Below are 19,368 nucleotides of genomic sequence, written 5' to 3' on the forward strand. Positions count from 1 at the left end.
TTTGTATATTTGTCGTTCCTTTTTATTGATGCACGTTAATCTGTACTTTTTTGTTTAAATAAGAGGCCTTGTTGGTATTCACGAGTGATCCGGAATTTGCCAGTTTGTAAAACCCCTAAATCATTAAAACTGACAAGCTTCAGGAAATCGCTTGGCTATTTTACTTCTGTCTTGACTGTGAGTTGTATGGCGAATGTGAGTCCTAGTTTGCCAATGGAATCGCTGCTCGTTACTTTTGGGGAGGAAAAAAATGTACTGAAGTCGTAACTCACGTTGATCTTTTCCACGTAGTAGATGTAGCCCTGCGCGCTGTCGAAGTCGAAGTCTTGGCCGTTACCGATAGACGACACGGGGATGATGCCAGAGTCGTTGCCGACGCCGACCTTGATGCCAGCGATGAAGTGGGACTGCATGAACAGCAGCACTTCGGAAGAATCTGCAGACCACAAGCACCACTACAGTACTGTTTTAAAACACACACACACCCCAACCACCCACCTACAGGTACACGTACACCTGGCGAAAACATGTTACGAAATACTTACTATCTGTATTTAACTTGGTCTGCCACCGGTGCTCTCAGACAATCACATTGTATAATGATCAAAAAGGACTTATGATGTTCGAAATGTCTGTCGAAATATTAGGTGGACATCAACTTTTTACAAATTACACCACTCTGAGACAAGGGCAGCAAAGAAATGCGGGAAAGAAAGACGACCGCAGCTCTGCCACAAGCGGTCACTTAACCACTTCACCTTTCACACAGTTGTGGGCCGAGCTGTCCAGCTTCATTCCGATTGGACATGCACAGGTGTATCCGGTCGGCCTCGGCGACAGCAAACAAAGGTGACTACACTGGGCTGCGGCACAAGGGTTCGAACCTGAACCAAAAGAAATTTTGTTCGTGAGAAGGAGTCGTGCTTTCGGTCTGTGGACAATTAACTGCAATTCCTCACTCCAAACACATGAGACATGACAACAGGTTGAACTCCTGCCATGACATCAGAGACAAAACAAAGACACGTGCAGGGAAGAGGACGCCACCTGGCGGCTGCTTGACGATGCTGTAGACCGCGATACCCAACGGACGGGAGATGCTGGAGGCCACCACGCTGCGGTCGGTGCAGTTGAACTTCCTGCAGCGCGACACCCGGGATGCGGCGCGGTCGCTCCAGTACAGCCAGTCCTCGTAGATGGTCAGGGAATGCGGGTGTCGCAGGAACTGCACACACAAACATCCACCCACCTGTCAACTTTATTTCAAAATAAATATATAGAACCTTTCAACAAAATGTTATTATGAATGTGTACGTTGTCATGCCGTCCAAAGACAGTTGACTCACGTGGTCGTTGGCAAAGACTTTGTGTCGCCCCGACCCGTCGTAGGCGCAGAACTCGATGAAGTCCATGCGTGCGTCAGCGAAGTACAGGCGCGTGGTCGGGTAGTCGATGGTCAGCGCGTTCGGCCAGAAGAGATCTTTGGTGATGAGTGCCACCCGGCCGCTGCCGTCCAGCCCTGACCTTTCGATTCGTGGATTCTGACCCCAGTCTGACCAGAAAAGGTATCGATATCTGCAACAGCATGAATCAGTATAGTGGAGATGAGTGTTATAATACCTTTACTGCTTTATACAGCATCTGATAAACAAAATTTACAGTTTAGTCGACTACAACATCTACAAGTGTCTTACAGCAGTCACCGTTTCAACAGAAAACAATTAAATTTAACTTTCATCTTCCATTTTATCATAATTATAATTAGACTTTCCTTTGGGAACTCTCCATGTCGCAACAGCTTAAAAAAGCCTGAAATGTTTATGTCAATATATTAGAAACTTAAAAATAAAGATTTAAAATCATCAGGAAACGAGTCAATGCGTTATAAATAAAGCAGACTCTTTTTCATGTCTCTGATTTATTGCTGTAATGTTGTTTTTGTTGTTATTTGAAAAACAAGATAAGGCTGACCCGTCCCGGGGATCGACCTCGATAGCGCGAGGGTTGGTGATGTTCTCGCTGAAGAGAACCATGCGGTAGTCGCCGTCAAGGGTGACCACCTCTATCGTCTCCATCCCATAGTCCGTCCAGTACAGGTTGCCGCCCACCCAGTCCACAGCGATGTCTTCCACCACGTCGATACCCGTTGCTACGATCTGTTAAGAAATGAAATACCTTTATAGTAATCCGTATAATTCTCTTCTTCATTCCGAAAGTTTATGCTTGCCAATCAAAGATGGCTGGAAATTTTCATAGAATACTTTTGAGTTTTTATCGATATTTTAAAATTTCCATTTAATTAGCTGTTAAATGTGAGCGGGCTGAGTATACATACTCCGCAGTTGTTCATCTCTGTCTACCACTATTGAGGTTTTGTACCGTTTAGACACCCACCCCAATGAGGTTTGTACCATCGAGACACTCACCTCAACGAGGTTTGTACCATTGTAGGAGGCGCGGTAGATCTTCTTGAGGGAAGTGTCCGAGAAGAAGATGTTACCCCGGCGGACGTCCATGTCGATGGCTGTGAGCGACTGGAAGGACGCCATGGGCAGCTGGTCGAAGAGCCAGAGCTCGAGGTTCGACTTGACCACTGAGCGGCGACTGGCTATCAGCAGGAACAGCTCCGTGTCGTCTGTCACACACACACACATCCACGCATGCGAGGGTTTAAAGTGCAAAACATCTAACATACAGGATGGAGAGGTTTCGTGAGAGGACAGCTGAAGGCTTTTACGAGCAAAAACTGCACGTGATCAGCGCTAAGAGATGCAACCCTTACTCGGGATCTCATCTCACCTGTAGACACAGGTAACGTGTCTTTGTGAGGCCGAGGCTCGGTGCTCAACCTGCACCCGGGGTGACGTAGCGACACCTAGCGGTGCAAGGCTGGGAGTAACGTAACTTTCATCACTAGTGCTCGTCTATGAAACAAGCGCTGTACTCACTTCTGTCCACCTTGCAGGTGTGGTGATCAGGTAGAAGGACGTACTGGTCCACACACTCGCACTTGTAGGAGCCTTTCAAGTTGATGCACACTTGACTACACAAGCCGGGTGGCTGGCATTCATCGTTATCTGCCATTAGAACAAAATTCACTCATTTCAGTAAGGTCTTCACATGACACGATAACAAAGGCCATGTAACATAACTTTGTGAGTCTCAGAAGGGCGCATGGCAAAAGCATATTACCTACATAAAAAAAAAACATAAAGAGACATCCACAGCGTCTACAGCAACAACCACTACAACTGTGTAGCAGTCACTCACCGACGCAGTTCTTGAGGCCGTTCAGCTCCTGGCCCACCGGACACCGACACTCAGCGCCTCGCGGGGTTTGAACACACTGATGGCTGCAGCCACCGTTGTCAACGCGGCAACTCTCGGAATCTTGAGACAGAGTTATTCCGCTTGATAGAAAATGCTGCAAAAGCTTTAGAACCTGCTGCACACAGACTACACTGGCTTCGCACTGAACACGTGGACCACACAGACTGACACACTGCACACAGGGCTATATCCTCTCATAATCATCATGTACGCACCATCTGTATGTACTACTTGCCGAATCCAGGTGTATTACACAATAACTTTCTGCTGCATCTCTCTCATACACAAACACATGTATATACATTCTCTACGATGTGGACTCCTACTTACTACACACTGGGCTCTCATCGTGGCCTTCAGGGCAGTCGACTTGTCCGTTACACACCAGACTCATGTTAATGCAGATCTCGCTGCCACCCGGACACTCCCATGTACCCGACGGACAGGAGAAAGGAGGCGGTGCTAGAAAAAAACAAACAGATGATCTCAACACCAGTCCAAAGCAGCTCAGTAGTAAGTGCTAACCTGAAAGTCTAATATTTTCTAGTGGTCCAATACAGTTTATTATTAGAATTCAAACATGGAGAAACATGCAATGCTAGCCCCTGGATATGTTCACGGCTCTGATGAACTTGTCCTTGGCAGCACATTTACACTTCTATCTTGTCAGTCAAACAACAAACGGAGTCATGATATTAAATATACCGCTGCTTCTCACTGGAGCTTACTAAAAGTGTTGTCGATGTTAGTGTGGAACAAATACATCGAAGAAAAGAAAGGTGAAATTAACTTCAAAGTAACACAGGTTCCTTCCTCCTGTTCGACCCTTTCTCAGCAAACAGCAGACTTACGGCATGTGAGACTTGCATCTTCGTCCGAGTTATCGCCACAATCGTCGTCTCCGTCACACTTCCAGCCGGCGAAGATGCAGCGACCGTTGTTGCAGCGGAAGCGGTTTCCAAGACACGTGACAGGGGCTACATGGAAGTCACGTGATATAAGTTACTAACAAGTAACACTGACAAAGAAGTGCTAGGAGCTAGGACCAACTCACAAGTCACAGAAGACACAACAAACGAAAAAACTAAATCTCTTGTAAACGTAAACAGAAGCGTTGTAAACGACCCATTGTTTACTCTGAAAGGACAGCTGGTAAGTTGATCACACGAAAAGTAATAAAAATACAGCCTCGCCATCTTGCTGAGTTTTGCTAAGTGAAGGGTCAAAGTGCTACTCACGACATGAGTCTGGTTCATCACTGCCATCCTCGCAGTCCTGCTGACCATCACACTTCCAGTCCTCAGGTATGCAGCCCCCCACAGTGCACTTGAACTCCTCCTTGTGACAACTGTCAGGTGGCCTCGAGCCTGATGGGGGACAACGACAAGCCCAGGTCAAGATACAAGAAATCATTTGTGATGCAAATACTGGATTTACTATGTCCGAGGGTTGAAAACTCTCACACTTGCTTTCTTTCGCTTACTGCAGCGCTCCTCGTCGGATGCATCGTCGCAGTCCTCCACGCCGTCGCAGCGATGTTTGGAGAGGATGCACTGGCGGGAGGAGGCGCAGGTCCAGCGGTTGCCGGTGCAGTTGAGCGGCGGGCAGTTCCGTTCGTCGCTCTCGTCGTAACAGTCCTTGCCGCCGTCGCACAGTCGTCGCTGAGGGATGCAGCGCTTGTCGTCGCACTGGAAGTAGCTGGGCGGGCACACGTGTTCGTCTGCAGCAGCAGCAGAGTGCGACACTTACTACAATGCTTCCTCACGCCTTGGTCAATTTAAACACAGAAATTCTTATCTACATCGCGGCTCGAGAAAAATAAAAAATGGAGAATACTTTTCTTTGTATCCGGTTATGGAATTTGATGTGGAGAAAGTACTGTGAGTAACAACAGGACCAGACTTCTCAGTATAGACAGCTACAAGTCAACATGGTATATACAAATCAAAATAAAAAGCTCACTGCAAATCTCGCCCTCGTCAGAACCATCTCCGCAGTCGTTGTCTGTGTCACACTTCAGGACAGGCTGATGCACAAGCTGTTGTTACATCGGAACTCGCGCGTGTTACATGTCTTGGATGCTGCATGTTAGAACCATAATGTCATAAAAAAAATTTCACAGCAAATGAACAGCCACCTTGCAATATCAAAACTAGTTAATATTGTATTTTTTCTAAACATTAATAGGTAAGATTTGTATGACAATATCAGTGCCTGTTGTGAACTGTTGCAAATGTCGGGATAATAACACCTGGATGAATGTCACAGGGAAATGACATCTGCATAGATATAAGGCTGTTTTCAAGCAGGTGTCAGCTTTGTTCCTAGACATTAAGTAAACCATAGCCTTAAAGACACCCTGGAAGTAACGCCAATGCTAAAGACATTTGCAACTGATGGTAATATCCATATTTTTTTTTAAAAAGAAAATTCGATTACAATTATTTTTAAATGATAATAATGTACATCTGCAATAGGAATGATGATATTAATATCAAGTAGACAACGAGAATGCTATGCTGATGATCTTAATGAGCAACAAAGGAAGCCTTACGACAGTTGTTTTCATCCGACATGTCCCCGCAGTCGTTGTCGCCATCACACACCCACACTCGACTGATGCAACGGCCGTTGTCACACGAGAACCGGCTGGACGCGCAGGTGGTCTCTGGGGCACCAAACGGTAGTAGTTGTTGTAGCAGCGGCATGCACACTGACACACACACACACACACACACACACACACACACATGCGTTCGTGCATGCATACCTGAGGGGCAATCCTTTTCGTCCGACTTGTCTAGACAGTCGTTGTCCTTGTCACAGCGGTACGAGCTGGGGATGCAGCGGCCGTTGTCGCACTGGAAGAGGTTGGCGCGACAGGTGGTGACGGTCACCTCCGTGGAGTTGTCGATGCACGTGCGCTGGTCGCGGTCCAGCATCATGCCGAAAGGGCATCCACAGTGCCGCGCCACCTGCTGGAGGCCGCCGTCCTCAGGCACCCCGAAGCAGAAGTGAGAGCAGTCGCCGTTACGAGTCGACAAGGGTTGCCGGCTGCAGCACGAGAACAGAGCGACACTCGTTAAGGTGGCGGTGTGTATACAAACGGTGGGTATACCGACATACACAAACATAACAAAGACGTTACGAAAGTCGAGGTTTAACGGAATGTGTTGCCAACAAGAACACATATCCAGCTGAAGTACTCGACGACGACAATGCATCACCAAAATCATGCTCATCATAACAAACAGCATGCAGCGCGAGCATGCAAGACACAAAGAACGAGGTGAGTCACAGAGGAGGAGGAGGAGGACCTACGGGACAGCGGCTGCAGCGCGGGGTCGTACACTCGGATGCCCATCATGCGCCCCATGCCTTTGCGCATGCTCATTTCCTGTCCACCGCGCTTGTTGATCCGAACAATGGCCTCCAGACGCCAGTCGGTGTAATAAATGTAGTCTGCGACAAAGAACAACACACTTACAGCTTCTATTGTTTTGGTGTTGACCTCCTGTTCTTACGGAGGCCAACGTTGTTGTCACCATGTTTGTCTACTCGCTACAATAGTCTCAGGTTGTCTGTCGAGAGACTTTAAATTGGGCGTGTTTAATATGTTCGGAAAACATTTCAATTTATCAACAAGCATATTGTTTAGATACACAGACGGTGAGCAGCCTTATTTACCACTATTGTCTTACCTTTGTAGATGGCGATTCCGAATGGATGAACGACTTTATGGCCGCGCAAAGTCTGCAAGTCCGAGCCGTCAAAATCTGAGTGTTGTATTCTGTAAAACAAAACAAACAAACAAACAAACACACACACACACACAGAGTGTACGCACTAAACATGTTTGGTAACGCTTTCAGGAAATAACACATTGTGACGAATCTTGACTAATTATTGTTCTGAGCAGTTTATTTATAAAGCCTTATATATCTTGAATCATAGTGACACAGCCCTCTACATATTTAATGCAGTCAGGCTGAAAAGCTGGAAACCAGACTCACCTGTCGAAAAACGCATCCGCCCAGTAAAGACGATTGCCGCCGTAGTCAATACTAAGTCCGTTGGGCCAACCGAGCTGATGTTCTCGAATTTTCTTGATGTTCGTTCCGTCCATGTGAGCTCTAGCAATGTAGGCACTTTGGCGAGAGTTGCGCAACCAGTCCGAATAAAACATGAGTCTAGAACATTCGAGAAAACACAAGAAAAGAAGTAAACATTTCACTACAACACATACGAAAACCTGAACCTAGAACATCTTAAAATAATAAGCCTAGAACACATGAAAAAGTCTTTAATTAATAGGCGATAACATGTCAACAACAACAGCTTGCGGTATCGTCGGTGCTTTTTGAAGCTTTAAAAAAATCTCACAGGAAGTATGGCCAAAACCGGCAGAACAGGTATGCCAAAATAAATAAATAAATAAACACCACAGACATTTGTGAAACAATGTAAGCAAGTACTGATGGATTCAGAAATTAGGTGAGCCCTACTCTCTTACGCGTAATGAAAACGCATATTATTCTAGCTAAAGAAAACAAAACCCAGGTCACCAGGGCAATCACCACTCACCCTCTGAGAGGATGGACTATAATGGATCGAGCGTTGCCCAGGTTTTTTATCAGATCACGACGGTCTGTAGGCTTGGTGATTCTTATCACTGACACAGTACTGCGCCGGAAGTCGGTGAAATACAGGTTTTTGCCGAACCAGTCGTAGGACATGCCTTCCACTGAGCCAACGTCCGTCACCACAAGAGCCGTGGGTTCTGGATCAAGCGAGAGGGAGATGATGACGACGACGATGATGATGATGATAAAGCAAACATGTAGTGCCATATCCGGGCTCTCTAGCGGTTTTTCAGTACCCGGACAGCAAAACTGTTGTTAAGAAGCCTCTTTAATGTTACCACCAGATGCCGCACCTACCTGAATCTCCGATCTTGCATTGGTAAATGACTCGATTCTGACATCGGAGAAGAAGACGAGCTCTTGCTGGGCATCGTAGTCAATGGCGACGTAGTTGACCCCAAGACGACTGCGCTGCTCGCCGACAATGGGGGGCATGGCGTCAATGGCGTAGGGGCTGGGTTCCTCTATGGGAATGGCTCGCACGGACCGAGGAGACGCAAACATGATGAACTTCTCAATTTCTAGACAGCCACATGGTGTGAAACAAGGTGAGAGATGTAAGGACTGGTATTAACATGTTGCTAGTCTCAGCAGCATCCACGAACACTAACTCGAGACATAAAATTTTAGGACTGGTATTATTAAACTCATTGGACACTGGCGATTTTCTGCGTACCTCTAATCGCAATTGCATTAACGTGTAATTACCAATGATCAAGGAATGGCAACAATGAAAGAGAACTCACTGTTGTTAGTCTCAACAATATTAAAGAAATGAAACACAATACCTGACATTACCAGTTACCTGGTATCAAAAGCATCTCGCTGTATTGTAGCTTTTACTCAGTTTTCTACAGTAACATTTCTTGATATTTTCTTTTTATGACTCTTTTCGGCTAATCACCTGTACAGTTAATCCTCCTCTGATCGAGGGTGTACCCGGATTTACAGAGGCAGCGGAAACCTAGACCTTCGTTGTCCGATGCATGTGAAATGGCGCAGATCTGCTGGCAGGGACTCGCCTCGCATGGGTTGTTTCCTGAAAAAAAAAAAAAAGCATCAAAAAGTATCTCAGACTCTCTATCTAAACAAATGCTGAACTTTTTGATACTCAGAGACTGAATCTCAAATCACATACAGCATTCGTGTACTTCAGTCGACAGAATTTAAAGAAAACCTATAAAAAAAAGACTTGTGGAAATCTGGCTCTTATTCTTTCTTGTCTCCATCTTGATTTTAACAAACAGAATTAAAATCAATTTCCATAGTTTTACAAGAAAACGATATTAAAATTAAACAAACTGCCTCGGTACCTCTTATACTCCTCTCTTGTTTGGTTTTATGCATAATTTTGATGGCCACCGGCAGCTCACTGCGATTCTGATATATCGTCACCAGACTGCTCTCCCCTTGCAGCATGTCCATGCGTAGGACTCCCTGCATCGTGATGTCCGACCAGAATGCCTCGTTCTCGAACACTGCTACTTGTGGTAGGCGACGGAATGTTCAGGCCTCCAGAAATGAGTGTTCGTCTGCGTCAGACACCAGTGCTTCGTTAGTGAATGTATGATTTTCCCATCTGGCACAACCCGCCGGAAGTCTTTCAATGTCTAGTGGGTTGCAATGGCGGTAAGAAACTATGCAAGTATTTTTGCAGAAGCGTTAATTTATAATCTGCTATATATATATATCATCTTATCTGCTTTATCTCTCCTTCGCATGTTGTTCCTTCTCTAGAGTCCTTCTTAACTTACAGCCCTACTTCTGATGAACTTTTTTTCCTTTTGTCTTTGCTATTTGACTATTTTTATTATTGTATTGTTTCTTAACAATACAAACAACATGTTTTTGTATTTATTGTAACTTCCCTCTTGATTATGCAGTAGACTAACGCTCTGTAAGTTCTAAATATAGTCATCATTTCAAGGTAGAACTATTTTGAGGATATTGTCGCTTGTTTTATTCGTCACTATGAGCGACAGAAAAATGGTAAACCTAAAGACACCAAGGAACACTCTGGCATTCACAGCCTACTTGTTCACACATCTAACCTGTCCAATCCATCATAGTCCACGGTCTCCAGATGGTCCAGATGAGAGTCCACCCAGAAGAGGCGGCGGTTAAGAGGGTCGAGCGTGATCCCACGAGGATTGAGGACTTTGGTCAGCTTGAGGTTCCAGCGGTTGCTGCCGTCCATGAAGGCTCGCTCAATGCGAGGCTCATTACCGGGACTCGTGTTGCCGTTGTCGGCAAAGAACATGTAACTGTAGAACACAATCATTCAGCTTGCTTCACACCATGTCCATAACAACATCGCACGGATTTCGATAAGAACTCAGCTTTTAGAGGTTACAGCGCTTTACAACACCTTCATCTAATTCTACAAAACATAAACACATCGCATTTCATCACAGAGATCATGGAGACACGTGTGGAACAGATTAACGTGCATCAGATGGATAAAATCTTAAAATTAAAAAAAAAATTACAGCACTATTTTTCGGGCAGAACAGAATTATCTGTTTAGAAAACTGTAGAGTTCCACGACACTCCCGCCACCTTCAAGTCAAGGAACTGAGTTACAGAACCTCATTGCCGCTAGCAGGCTCACCCTGAACTCGGGTCGACGGCGACGCTGGTGGGGCTCTGGTGTTGTCGGATATAACATTCCGCTGGAAGCGGGTGCGGACAGCAAACAGGTCAATGCGTGCTGTGTCCTGATCCACGACATACAGGTTCCACCCCAACCAGTCCCACGCCAGGGCCACCGGCATCGCCAGGCCCCGTAGGGGTAACAGTTCGGCTTTCTTGTCTCCGGACAAAGATGTCTTGTAAATCTGAAATCGGATTATTCCCTCTTGATTTTGTCTGCAGGACCACGAACGTGGGCTCGTCAAACATTCTAAGGCTGGAGAATTAATACCCTGAGTATGTGTGAGGTAGGAGAAAAAGATGTGTTAACAAACACACTTACACGACACATACACACAAACACCCAGAAACAGACACAAAGCAAATGATCTTGCCCCCTTGTAACCTGTTTGTCAGTCTTGTTTATGAAGAACAGCAGTTTCTCCTCCAGGTCGAAGTCAATATCCGAAGCTCTCCTGTCAGCACCGTGGTCTGTGCACCACCATTACGATCCATGACCACCACACTCTTGCCAGTCGACACTAGCAGCCGCATCGAGTCACCTGCAAGCACCCGCAATGCACCCGGAGTCAACATGGTGTCCATTACGGATCACTGTTTTAGACGACTCATTCATTAACAAAGACTAAAAAAATCCTTCAAGGAAACATTTTACTGTAACTACCATCAACCCAATAAAAATATTACATGTCCATCGTTTGTGAATCAAGTAACAGCAGAAATATGCATTTATTAATGTGAGAGCATATATCCTGGCACGGAAGTCTGTAAATATGTAAAATGTAAAATATCTTGACAGAAACTGGTTGCAGAGAAAAGAGCTGTTCTATCCAAACAGGGGAGCGTCTATTCTGAGAAGGACTGATGAGAAATGTAACTCACTGTCAGGTGCCTTGCATGTCGTGTTCCCCTCCAGCGTGTACCCCTCTCTGCACTTGCACTGGTAAGTACCCGGCTTGTTATCACACAGCTGGGTGCAGAAGCCCCAAGAGGAACATTCGTCGAAGTCTGGAAATATCAGAATAAGTGACTGCAATGTTTCATAAAACCTGGTACCCTGAGAAGTGCATTCATGAGAAACGCAGTAGCGTGGACATCTGACCAGGTAACTTTAAATCAAGCTCTTAATTTTAAGTTAATTAAGTTTTAATTTGGTCTTGCCTCGGTTGTTCGCCTAGTTGACTGTCCATGTCTTTGTGTGTCCGTCTTCGTTCTTTGTTTCCATGTCTATGGTCGTGTCGCTGTGCGCATGTAAACCTTTATATAGCTGCATATCTTGTGTGTGGTGAGAGAGAGAGAGAGAGAGAGAGAAGGAGGCTGCCAAAACTAGTTGCAATGACAACAAGAAAACCATTATTATCGTCTCGTCTGTTCTAGTGACAGATGCGGTCCCATTCACTGAGCCCTGCTCAGGTGACAGAGTAAAGCCTGACTTACCAACACAAGTGCGGTTGTCGGCGAGGTTGAGAGTGTAGCCGGTGGAACAGTAGCACAGGCCTCCACTGGCGTCCGCTGACATGCGTGGTCACATGACAGCCACTGGCACACAGTCTCAGACTCTGCGACAGACAGGCTCAACGTGTAAAGGCGAAGGGAAATCATTCACTTTCTCATAGATATAAGTAAACGTCCCCAAACCTCAAGAAAACTGTATGCAAACAAACTAGCATATCGACCAGCAGTGCATATACCTGTCCACCCATCTCTCTCTCACACACACACAATAGTCGGTACTTACACTAAGTTCAAGTTTAGCCAACACCTCAGACACACTAAGTATTTATGATCACAAAAGTTCGACTTACTGCATGCGTCTCCCTCGTCCACCCCAGACAAACAGTCGTTGTGACCGTCACACACCTTCTGTAAGGGGATGCACCGTCCGTTGTCTGGACACGGCCACTCGCCTGGGTGACAGGAGTAGGAGCCTTGGGGCACAAGAAGGTTCATAGGTTAACGTTTTTTTCCGTTTTCATTTCTTTTTTCGCTCCATTTACGCGCGCATTCATTCCTTCTCTGTCTCTCACACACACACATTCTTCAGTTCCCCATGTGATGGACAAGGGGAAGAACGGATTATCACTGAGCGGCACAATATAGACATATGCAATATCCAACATCCAACAACTCAGTCCTAGTAGCAGTAATCTCATCGTTCTTCTAGTTACATGGCAGAGTAAGACTTTCCTGGGTGAGCCAAGAGTAAACTTTATATCATAATTATCTATACCTCACTTTGTATCTACTTAATGAAATTCAACAGCCATTCAATTCTTTCTATAGGCGCATCATTTATTTATATATCAATACAATTTATTGTATGACTATTTCATTAAAATTTACAGTTTATTCTAGAAAGATATAATTCATTAAAACCAAATAATTTCATTTATTATGAGTCAAAGTTGTAATCCATTTCATTTTATACATCCTATCTCTATCATGCAAATGAAAATGCCGTTTTCTTCAGTTGTGTCCCCTAACAATTTCATGCCATCGCTATGGAGTGCAGTTCTCTTACCTTAGAATTAAATTGTAAGTACTCACCGCATTTCACTTCGTCAGAACCATCCCCACAGTCATCTGAACCATCGCACACCCACTTCTGGTCCACACACATTTTGTTCTTGCAGGTGAACTGAGAACCCAGGCAGGGAGGGTATGCTGTAGACAGGAAGCAATGGAAGGTTGTAGCAAGAAACAACGGTCTAGTCGACGTCTGCACAGCGCAGTCGCTTCGTGAAAATATTTTTATCGTTTTACTGTTGTTCTTCGCACGTTAAACGAACATTTCTGTGCTGGGTAAATGCCACCATCCAGCCAACACAATGGTAACAAGTGCACAACTCTGTCTCAACACACTGTCACCGTAAATCCAGTTCAATCTTTTCTCAACAGCCTTGTCGTGTAAAGATATTTTTCGTCCATTATTCAGCGCATGCGCAGTAAAGCGGAAGTTGTCTGTTAGCGACTCAGTTGCCTTTACCGAGACAGAGGGTGAATACACATCCCTGTTGTGTTATAAACTGCCACATTGGTAAATTTTGAAAAAGGTAGTAGAAAGGTAGCATTGTCTGATTTTCTGATGTAAATATCTAAAAAGACAATAATTGCGAGTGTAATCGATACAAAGAGAGATCTTCGTGCCTGACAAAAATCTCACATTTTGAAGTCCACATTTTGTATCAGGATTTTCAAATACACGTGTTTAATCAGCTGGATCCCAATATTCCATCGGGAGTATGAAAGGCAGTGAAAACATACAAGTGTCACCACAACTAGAAGACAACTGTTGTGAATTTAGCTAATTGTTATTGTTTTAAACAAGCTATTAATTGAAAGATTTTACAAATATTAGGTTTATGGTGGTGCTGATTAATAATACAATGTTCATGGGTAAGTTAGTCTACATCAAGGTTCAAATGACTGAAAACAGCTTTATGCTCGCCACCCACTTCTGTCCCACTCCACTCGGGAGGGAAGTGTTGACGATAGAAGCAGCTGACAAATGTCCTGCCCCGCCAGCCAACAGTCAAAGGTGAAAGACCTCGACACAAGCGGACCGTGCCGAACTCTTTCACACAGTAAGCAGGCTAAGTCACGCTCAGCTTTCATCGTTTTGTTTCTCCTGCCTCTTATCTAAAATTATTACTTCCGCACGAGCAGCACTGTGGAAGCGACTTTCTTTCATCCCCACCCCGTACCAGTTTGCACACGGCACTAAGACAACTTCTAAATGCTGATTAGTTGTCATATGACACAGGTCTCACTAGATTGTAACGTGGAACAATGTTGAAGAAATTACATTGTGAAAATGAAAGTGTGGATGAACAAGGTAATGTCAGATATGAAACTTTTGCAGGCCATCTGGGCAAAGAACAACTCAACTCACTGCAGTTAGTCGATTCGTCCGAGTTATCCCCGCAGTCGTTTTTGTGGTTACACCGCATGCTTTGCTGGACACACCGGCAGTTGACACATTGGAACTGGTCGTCAGCACATGGGAGACAGGCTGGAATCAGATAAAAAGAAGATATATTGCTTTTCGTCGCATGTCAGACTGCAAATAATTCCCTTTGTAGCATGAATAAAGAGCCTTGAGCATTTTTCTCACAACTCTCCAAGCTTACACGACTTTGCTACTCACTGGAGTGGACTGTGTGTTTACTCTCCCAACAAAATGACAATTTTAATCCAGATTCATGATAACATTCATCGACATTTACAGTTGAACTGACCATTTCACAAACGGGCTTTTCAGATAATACAACACATAATTAAGGTGACAACGGCCCGACAGTACCTTCAACATAAAAGTATTTGAATATCTGACGATCTCAAACTTCTGACAGAATATACATCTTATTATACGATTCATGTACGTTCCTTCTAACATAAAAAGGGAAAGAAAAGATGCTGCAGATAAATAAAATAAATTAGCAACAAGACAAAATACTAACCCTGACATTATCAACATGAACATTCCTATATCACCAGCAACAAAAAGAGCAGCCATTAAGTCAGCAGTGACTATATACATTGTTGGAAGAGTGATGCAGAAATGAAAGCAAAGGAACTAAGAAAGAGACGAGCAGTGTAGAAAATAAAACCATAGCAACAGTGAAACACACTTGAATTAGTTTAGCACACCCCGACTACAAAGTTTGAGGGCCTTCAGGAGTCAAGAGCAAAGAGTACTGGGTGATTGAAGGCCACCAGGGCTAATAAGTAATTAATCAAGTCTCATCCAACAGTAACCCTACCACCCCAACATCACCATGCTCTTCATGCCCCTTCTGTTCTTTCCTTCTGTTTTCGCCTCATCATCACTCGCTCACCAACCCCCCTTCCCTAAAAAACCAACAACAACAAAGAAAGAAAACGAACAAACAAACAAATACAATGAAAACACTTTTTCCACAAACAGCAACACACATGTGCTTATTCAATAAATCGTTTAGTATTTATATCTATTTCAGTAAAGGTACAGCAACAGACTCTGATTATCCAGAAACTCATAGTAAGACAGTCATTTCAACAAATGTACACAAATAAAATCTGCTTCTTTAGCAACTCTTTTAATACGCAAATCATGTGCATGAACAAACTCTACTAACATCGCGTTTTCCACTTGCCCTTAACTACAAGTGAAAATAAGAAGGGAAGGAGAGGAAGAAAAAAAAAAAACCACGAAAAGAAAACAACCACGACGGGTCATAACATCTGAGTCACATCAAAGAATAGATGGCGCTCATAACATCCGCGAGACAAGGACACATAGGATGTCTTCATATCCCAGCTCCACCATCCGGGTACTCGCACACACTCGGGAGGATATGGCAGCCGTTGCCTTGCCTCCCAGTCGATCTGCCAATCAGCACAGGAGCGAATTGCCCGAAGGTTTAGTTTCGTTTGCTCTGATTCCGCCAAGCTTTGGAATCAATTACTGGTATTTGCCCGCTAAACACCGAGGTACCGAGCACCAGGCAGCCAGCGAGTGGCGGCAGGCCGGTCAGCAGGCCGGTCAGCAGGGCTCCTGTGTCTTTGCCTTCCTCTTGACAGCATTACGCAGGCGAAGACAAGATCATAAATGGGAATCTGTTGTGTTTGCTGGTGGATTCCTTTGTTTGTTTTCTTGTGTTGCTGCGTGGATTTGTTGATAGAAGCGACGGTGGTGGTGGTCAGATGTGGAGAGTTTCATGGTGATGATGAGACCTGTCCTCAAACTGTCACTGCAACTTTGTTTAATTTTGCTTCTAAATTCCCCCCGAATTTTCCTTCGTTTTTTTTCATCCCTTGACATTTAAATTCTATTTCAGTTCTTGTTATTTTCGTAGCCATAAATGTTTCCATGTAATCAAAGAAAGAAATGCAGGGAAGTGATAAGTGTAAAATTTTTATTTTCAAAGATGTGAAAGGACAATGGTTATGTTGTATGTTTAAATGCACTGAAGACAGCTGCTATGGTAAAGCTTATATCCGCCCACTTCCCTCCTTCTAAAGGAAAGATTTCACTGTTTTCCTAATGTTCATAATATTAATCGCCAGACATCATCTGCATAATTAAGATGCAAAACAAGAAAGGACGAGAGCTTCACGACAAGTCCAGGTTCACTTTCTTTGCGATGTCTGGAGATTAATATTATAAACATTTGGAAAACAGTGAAGTCGTTCCTTTAACAGCAAGGAAGTGAGCGGATACAACTCACGAGTACTCCGCTCCCTTGCCCGAATGAGAACGAGCTGACAACAAGTAGCAAGCGACCAGTAGGCGTTTGCAGTTGTCATCCCTGTAATGACAATGTGTTTTATTAAGTCTGACAACTACATGCACTTCCTGTCTTGAAGCTTCTGGATCCGATCTACGCCAGACAACAAAACTAAAAGAGACAAAATCCCAAATCACCCTACAGCACTAAAACGAATGATTGGACGTTTCCAGGCTGCAGACAGGTAAGATTGATCACCTGAGCTGCCTTAAACAGCCTGCGTCCTGACATCAATGGCTCGCACCGGCTGACACGTCAGTGAACGTCGCTGTCAACCGAGCGGAGCGCCCTGCCCCTCCCCCGCCTTGTGTGACAGTTGTCAACCTTCTGACTGACATGGCGGGCGACCAAGGCAGCTTTGCAAATAAACTCTGAAAATTTGGAAACATCAACGATGCTTGGGTATACCGGCTACTCGATATGTGGTATCCCATGATGCTTTGCAGTGTATACAGTTGAGTAGAGATACTTCGTAGGATTGTTCCTCGCGACAACATTCCTTGCCCATGATGCCATGCGTCTTTATAAGGATAATTACAAGGTGTTTACAACGCTCGTGAGGCCATGAATATTTAACCAGGTGTTTGTCGTGACATCTTTTGTCAGCTGCTTTGTAACAAGTCCACACATGCGCACTTCGGTAAACCATAAACCTCTCTGCCCTCCACCTTCTGCTCGTTAAAAGTGTTACCTACCCTGGACAGAACCTAGAAAGTGAAACTTGAAAGTGTGAGAGGTTAGACTTGGAAAAAAATATGGCAGGAAAGATCTTTAACGTCTTAGAGATGTTTTAAAAGATTAGAATCACATCATGGGCAGCGACATAGAAAGTTAAAACTTGGTGTAGGAACACAATTAGTACAACTGGACACAATGCCCTGTAAACGTGTAGTTACACTGGGGACATGTTAGTGCCATCCAGTTCACTCAAGTGCGACATATTCCGCACACAGCTCAACGCACTTGTCAGAGAGAGAGAGTGACAGAGAAAGATTGAGAGAGACTTGAAAGCATTACAGAGCCCTAAACTCTCTCTTAGGTAAATAACAACAACACAGAAGGGCACCTAGCTCCGATGCTCTCTGATATTCGACACAAGTAATCTCAAAGTCTTCTGAAGAATGTGTTTTTGCTGTAGGTCAGCCTCTTTGAAACACTCGGTGGCCTCTTCCTGTCCTACCTGGAGGTCAGGTTGAAAAGCACGTGGATGCCAGAGGACCATACTTCATAGCAACACCAGCTTGTGATGAAGAGTTTGAGGGGCTGCTAGGTGGTGCAGTGTAGAATGTGAGGTCTAGGGTTCGCATTTCGTCTTTGACGTACTTCTCTATAGATGTGACATTTCTCGGAGCTGGACTTTTGAGGAGGTTTTACTTCTGCCTCTACAGTTCCTACCCCTTCCATAACACTCTTCCAAATAGCGAGAAATCACCAGGTGGAAGCACTTATCAAATCAACCAAACCATCCAGCGGCAAGCGGTATTTCTTGGAGTATCCATGTCCAATTATTGCAATAACGTCTTTGTCCCGATTGACCAAGCGCTGGGTGATGTTTTTCATTTCAGTCGTTTTTCTATGGTCAGTCCACACATCAGCATGTAGAAGAGGGAAATTACGAGCTGTACCCCGTTGATGTATCTCTCTGATTTCCCGTTACCGTTGACTATGACTTTGCTCTTGTCCATGATGGTCTCCAGAATTGTCTGTCAGTCTGTCAGTAAGGTCTTGCAGTTTGTTGTTCGTGCCTTCTTGGGTGATGTAGGGTTAGGGTTAGAGACCGGAAGCAGGGAGAGAACACTTGCTTAGGTCCTTCTGATTTCTGGAAAGACTTGTTTGAGCTCTGCTGGACATCTGTGGCGTCTTTGTGTTTGGCTCCGATTTTCCCAACCCTGATTTCATCATTTAACCCTTAGCACAGACGTAAATCAAATGAAAGACATACCCCATTAGAAGTAACAAAAACAGTATCCGACAACCCACCCCAATAAATTAACCCATGACATCCATTTCACAGTTCAACATACACACCAACATATCTGATAGCAGCCTCCCACTTACTAGTTAAACTGGTAACAGGACGGATCAAGTCTTACACTTTAGACTACCTGCTGGAACGAGTACCTTAAATTTATATTTAGTTAATTTGTTTATTAACGAACAAACCGTCGTGTACATGTACTCCATCACCTGAATCAGCTGAACACGTTTTATCACAGGGTCCACTTTACGACATCCATCGTTACTCTTCATAATGTCAAACTGTCTTAAATTTATTCATACCAATCACCACCCTTTGGCCATTCCCGGACTGACACAGTATTTTTCCAACAGTCGAAAACTTCAACATACGACCCAGATGTGTCAAACGATCACATACGTATAATGTTTCCTTTTTACAATTAATAAAGTTAATTAATGAAAATCTGATTACAAAAAATGAAAAAATGATTTTATAAGACTATGAAATAATACTT

At 44.4% G+C, this 19,368-nt stretch overlaps 1 protein-coding gene across 1 annotated transcript in view; it reads right to left on the reverse strand.

The window, feature by feature from the left end:
• Positions 1-19,368, reverse strand: part of LOC112558815 (low-density lipoprotein receptor-related protein 2-like) — a 55,053-nt gene that overhangs the window by 25,587 nt on the left and 10,098 nt on the right. Inside the window, 32 exon segments of the mRNA XM_025229541.1 lie at positions 273-436; positions 759-884; positions 1,048-1,225; positions 1,347-1,575; positions 1,972-2,156; positions 2,427-2,635; positions 2,949-3,077; positions 3,271-3,390; positions 3,661-3,792; positions 4,182-4,307; positions 4,569-4,697; positions 4,814-5,050; positions 5,293-5,349; positions 5,352-5,411; positions 5,885-5,998; positions 6,101-6,384; positions 6,648-6,792; positions 7,032-7,120; positions 7,344-7,520; positions 7,915-8,222; positions 8,271-8,494; positions 8,878-9,012; positions 9,166-9,202; positions 9,346-9,505; positions 10,025-10,237; positions 10,585-10,645; positions 11,508-11,633; positions 12,063-12,127; positions 12,160-12,184; positions 12,431-12,553; positions 13,173-13,289; positions 14,518-14,637. Of these exon segments, the coding sequence (XP_025085326.1) occupies positions 273-436; positions 759-884; positions 1,048-1,225; positions 1,347-1,575; positions 1,972-2,156; positions 2,427-2,635; positions 2,949-3,077; positions 3,271-3,390; positions 3,661-3,792; positions 4,182-4,307; positions 4,569-4,697; positions 4,814-5,050; positions 5,293-5,349; positions 5,352-5,411; positions 5,885-5,998; positions 6,101-6,384; positions 6,648-6,792; positions 7,032-7,120; positions 7,344-7,520; positions 7,915-8,222; positions 8,271-8,494; positions 8,878-9,012; positions 9,166-9,202; positions 9,346-9,505; positions 10,025-10,237; positions 10,585-10,645; positions 11,508-11,633; positions 12,063-12,127; positions 12,160-12,184; positions 12,431-12,553; positions 13,173-13,289; positions 14,518-14,637 (4,604 nt within the window).

Source organism: Pomacea canaliculata, linkage group LG1, assembly GCF_003073045.1.
Source record: "Pomacea canaliculata isolate SZHN2017 linkage group LG1, ASM307304v1, whole genome shotgun sequence".
NCBI lineage: Eukaryota > Metazoa > Mollusca > Gastropoda > Architaenioglossa > Ampullariidae > Pomacea > Pomacea canaliculata.